The sequence below is a fragment of the Macadamia integrifolia genome, unplaced genomic scaffold (genome assembly GCF_013358625.1).
Source record: "Macadamia integrifolia cultivar HAES 741 unplaced genomic scaffold, SCU_Mint_v3 scaffold457, whole genome shotgun sequence".
NCBI classification, from domain to species: domain Eukaryota; kingdom Viridiplantae; phylum Streptophyta; class Magnoliopsida; order Proteales; family Proteaceae; genus Macadamia; species Macadamia integrifolia.
Genome location: NW_024870456.1, coordinates 103,651 through 108,555, shown reverse-complemented (window position 1 = coordinate 108,555; position 4,905 = coordinate 103,651). Strand labels below are relative to the sequence as shown.

The 4,905-nt window shown below is 39.1% G+C and overlaps 1 protein-coding gene across 1 annotated transcript in view; it reads left to right on the top strand.

Annotated features, from left to right (window-relative positions):
* Window positions 1–4,486: 4,486 nt before the first annotated feature.
* LOC122068775 (AP-3 complex subunit mu) overlaps window positions 4,487–4,905 on the top strand; it is a 17,905-nt gene continuing 17,486 nt past the window's right edge. Inside the window, exon 1 of the mRNA XM_042632666.1 lies at window positions 4,487–4,681. Within this exon, the coding sequence (XP_042488600.1) occupies window positions 4,647–4,681 (35 nt within the window). The 5' untranslated portion in view covers window positions 4,487–4,646. The remainder of the gene's footprint in view (window positions 4,682–4,905) is intronic.

The following is a 4,905-nucleotide window of genomic DNA, read 5'->3' as shown; positions in this document are numbered from 1 at the left end:
CTCCATCGATCGAAGAGCCAAAGAGCTTTGTGGCCTCCTTCGTGACCTTAGAGAGAGAGAGAGAGAGAGAGAGAGAGAGAGAGAGAGAGAGAGAGAAAATAGAGCCAATATAGTAATCACACTCAGACACGGGGAGAGAGAAAAATAAGTCATAAATCGTAACAATGAAGAATAAGAGCGGAGACTAGCAGAGACTGAAGAGAGAAATTTAGGAAAGGGTGAATCAGTAACATCAATATACTTACAAGAAATGGCGTAACATTAATATGACAAAAGTAGATTGCCCCTCTCTTCTATGGCAAATTTGGTATAAATATAATTTTAATGAATCAATTTGTAAATTGCAATTATCCAAAACAACCCAACCGGACCACCTGGCCCTCACTCGTCACTCCCCCACACCCCACGCCCCTCCCCACAAAAAAAAAAAAATCCTCTTAGTTTAAAAGAGCAAGGAAAACATTTCGACAGTGTCTGTTCAGGGATCATCTTTTGAGTTTCATTACCTTTATATCCGTCAATCCGATTGGTTCGTAGAATAAAATTCCCCATCTCTAAACAGTGAAATCCCTCTACAGAGGCAAGATGAACCTGACCTCTGTTAAGCTCATATTTTTTCCAATTAAAAAGCTTAACTAATACTCTTTTCTGGATTAAACTCCAAGTTGAATATCTCTCCCACTAACAATCTAAATCATAATTTTTCATCCGGTCGCATCGGTATAGCTCAGCGGCCATCACTTCTATATCAAAGGTGTTAGAGAACCGAACCCCAAATTGTTGAAACAATGTGGTACGAATTCCATTCATATCCTAGGAAGTAAATGTATATTCTGGATTGCGAAAAAAATTCAACAACGTATTAGATAATTCCTAAGTCTCCCCCACTTGATATATGAGATAGTGTGTCTTAATACACACTGATATCACTGCTATGAGGGATGACTCCAAATCTTTTTTGAGATTTCACTCTATTTGTAATCCAACCATCATTTGTTTGTTGTTGATCAACATATGCATTTAGCATATTAGAAATCCAATGATCAACAGAAAATCTATCATTGGCGACAATAGTGCCAATATGATATTCGTTGCACTAACGAAAAAATACCATATCTTCTTCATAAGCGATTTCTTCTTCTTTGGTGGTTTTATCATAAAAAATCTAAACGGAAATCTCTAGTTGTGTGCTTTCCTCCTTCCACGTTTCTTGATCATCAAATATCATTTGTATAGCCACCTTCTTCTTAATGTTGGATGACGTTGCCATGTTAACTGACACAGAGAGCTGCGGGGCCTCCTTCATGGCCTGGGATATCATCGCCCACTCTTTTTTATCATAAAAAATTTTCGCTTGCGCCGGCGGCTCTGTGGTCTCTTTTGTGTCCGCCTTCTTCTTGGTGCCAAACGGTGTCACTATAGAGCCAAGAAAATCAGACACAGAACTATGTGGCCTCCTTCATGGCCTCGGATATCGTTGCCCGTGTTTCTTGATCATAAAAGATTCCCCAGGCCAGCTGCGTGGCCTCTTTGGTGTCGGGCGTCATCTCCATCGAGCCAAGAGCCAGAGAAGAGAGAGAGAGAGAAAGAGAGAGATTCAGAGAGAGGGGAGAGAGAAAAACAGAGCCGTAAATTGTAGCAATAAAGAATAGGAGCTGAGACTAGAGAGAGAAATTTGGGAAAGACGTAATAGAACATTGGAATGTGTGTTAGAAAAAGATACACCTTAATATGACAAAATTAGATTGCCCCTTTTCTAAGGAAAATTTGGTATAAACTTAGTTTCAGTGAACCAATTTGTTAATTGCAATTACACAAAACAACCCAATCCAGCCACCCAGCCCTCACTCGTCACTCCCCCACACACCACACCCACTCCTCAAAAAAAAAAAAAAAATCATCTTCTTTGGTTAAAAAGAGCAGGGAAATCATTTCGGTAGTGTCCGTTCTGTTTGGCTCATAAGACATATTTAACTCAGTACAGAGAAGTAAATTCCCCATCTCGGAACAGAGAAATCCCTTTACAGAGGTAGGATGAACCTGACCTCTGTTAAGCTCAGATTTTTCCCAACTGAAAAGTTTAATTAATATTAATACTCTTTTCTGGCTTAAACTCCAAGTTGAGTACCTCTCCCGTCAGTTGCTCCAAATTATAATATTTGATCTGGTTGTGTTGGTATAGCTCAGTGGACATCAATCCTATATCAAAGTAGTTAGAGAAGCAAAACCCAAATTATTGAAGTAGTTTTGGACAAATTCCATTCATATCCCAGTAAATAAATGTATACTCTGGATTGCGAAAAAAAATTAAACAACGTATTAAATAACTCTCAAGTCTCCCCTACTTGATATATGAAACAGTGTGTCTCAATACACGCTGATATCACTGCTAGGGGATGACTCCAAATCTTCCTCTGAGATTCAACTGTATCTGTAATACAGCCATCATTTGTTGTTATTGATCAGCATATGCATTTAGCATATTAGAAATCCAGTGATCAATAGAAAATCGATCACTGGAAACAACAGTAGCAATTGATATTTAGTTAGTGTATTCACTGGAAACAACAACACCAATTTGATATTCAGTCGGTGTACGTGGTCCATAAATGGACTTACCCAAAAATGTTACCTTATCTTCTTCACAAGCGCCGCGCCTTCTTCTTTTGTGAGTTTATCATAAAAAATCTCAGGAGAAATTTCTGGTTGTGAGTTCTTCCTCTTGTTGTATGGCGTCGCCGTGTCAACTGACATAGAGAGTTGTGTGGCCTACTTCGTGGCTTGGGATATCGTCGCCCGCTTTTATTGATTATAAAAAAATTCCCAGAGGCGGCTGCTGCATGGTCTCCTTTTTCTTGGAGCTAGACGATGTTGCCATAGAGCCAAAAAAATCAGACATAGAGAGCTATGTGGCCTCCTTCGTGGCCTCGGATATCGTCACCCACATTTTTTTATCACCAAAAATTCCCTGCGTCAACTTTGTCACCTCCTTGATGTTGGGCGCCTTCTCTATCAAGCCAAGAGCTAGAGAGCTTCATGGCCTCCTTCATGCTCCTTCATGACCTCAAAGAGAGAAAGAGAGGAGAAAACATAGCCAAGACAATCATCACACTCAAATGGGAAGAGAAAAACAGAGTCATTAATCATAACAATGAAGAACATGAGCGGAGACTAGTGGAGGCGAGAGAAAAATTTAGGAAAGGGCGTACTAGTAACATCAATATACTTATAGGAAATGGCGTAGAGTTTTGTTAGAACCAAATATACGCCTTAATATGACAAAAGTAGATTGCCCCTCTTCTAGGGTAAATTTGGTATAAATATAATTTTAGTGAACCAATCTGTAAATTGCAATTACACAAAACAACGCAACCCGGCCACCCTTACACCTAGTCCTCACTCATCACTCCCCTACACCCCACACCCCCTCCAAAAAAAAAAAATCATCTTCTTGGTTGAAAAGAGCCGGGAGAACATTCTGACAGTGTCCATTCAGAGATTATCTTTTGGGTTTTATTAGTTTTATATCCGTCAATCCGATTGGCTCGTAGAGGGAGACATATTAACTTAGTACAGAGGATGAATTTCTCCATATCTAAAAAGAGAATTCCCTCTATAGATGCAAGATGAACGTGACCTCTATTAAGCTCATATTTTTCTCAATTGGAAAGCTTAATATCCAGCTCGCGTGGTTCACTGGTTCCATCGAAAACTCTCATTTGTTGAAGCGGCGGAGCATAGTGCATTTTAGGCACTTAAACTCCAACTTGAGTACCTCTCTCGCCAGTTACTCCAAATCATAATTTTCCATCTGTCATGTCGATATAGCTCAACGGCCGTCACTCCTATATCAAAGGAGTTAGAGAACCAAACCCCAAAATTTTAAGCAGTCTTGGATGAATTCCATTCATATCTTAGGAAATAAATGGTATATACTGTATTACGAAAAAAACTTCAACAACGTATTAGATAACTCATCTCCCCCACTTGATATATGAGATGGTGTGTCTCAATACACACTGATATCACTGCTATGGGGTGATGACTCCAAATCTTCCTCTAAGATTTCACTATATCTGTAATCCAACAATCATTTGTTATTGATCAACATATGCATTTATAGCATATTAGAAATCCAATGATCAATAAAAAATCGATCACTAACAACAACAGTACCAATATGATGTTCATTCGGTGTACTTATGAAAAAATGTTACCATATCTTCTTCATAAGCACCTTCTTCGTTTTTCTTTGGTGAATTTATTATAAAATATCTCAGTAGAAATCTCTTGTGTGTGCCGAGGGAGAGAGAAAAATAGAATGGTAAATCATGACAATGAAAAAACAGGAGCAGAGATAGAAGAAAGAGAAATTTAGTAAATGACGTACCATTAACATCAAAATACTAACAGGCTGGAGTTTGTGTCCCTTCAAGGGTAAATTTGGTATAAAGATAATTTTAAAACAACCAACCCAGCCACTTGACCCTCGCTCGCCACTTCCTCACACCCCACACCCTGTCCAAAAAAAATAAAAATCATCTTCTTCGACCCGGCAAACATTCCGGCGGTGTCTTTTTGGGTTTTATTACTCCGATATCCCTCAATCTGATCGGCTGGTAGAGGGAGACGGGGAGGCGTTAGAAATGCTGCAGTGTATTTTCCTTCTCTCGGATTCTGGGTGAGCTGATGTTCAACATCCCTGCGTCTCATTGTATGATGTTTGATTGATTGGAGCATAAAATAATTTGGGTCCGAAATTTCGAACTTAAAATTCAATTTTATATGTTGGGTTGTTCTGCCCATTCTAATTCGACCCTTTAGTTTAACAAATCTTTCTTCACTTATTCTTTTCGGTTGCTCGGAGGAAACGGGGAGAGGGGTTGGGAAGAACCAAAAAAAAAA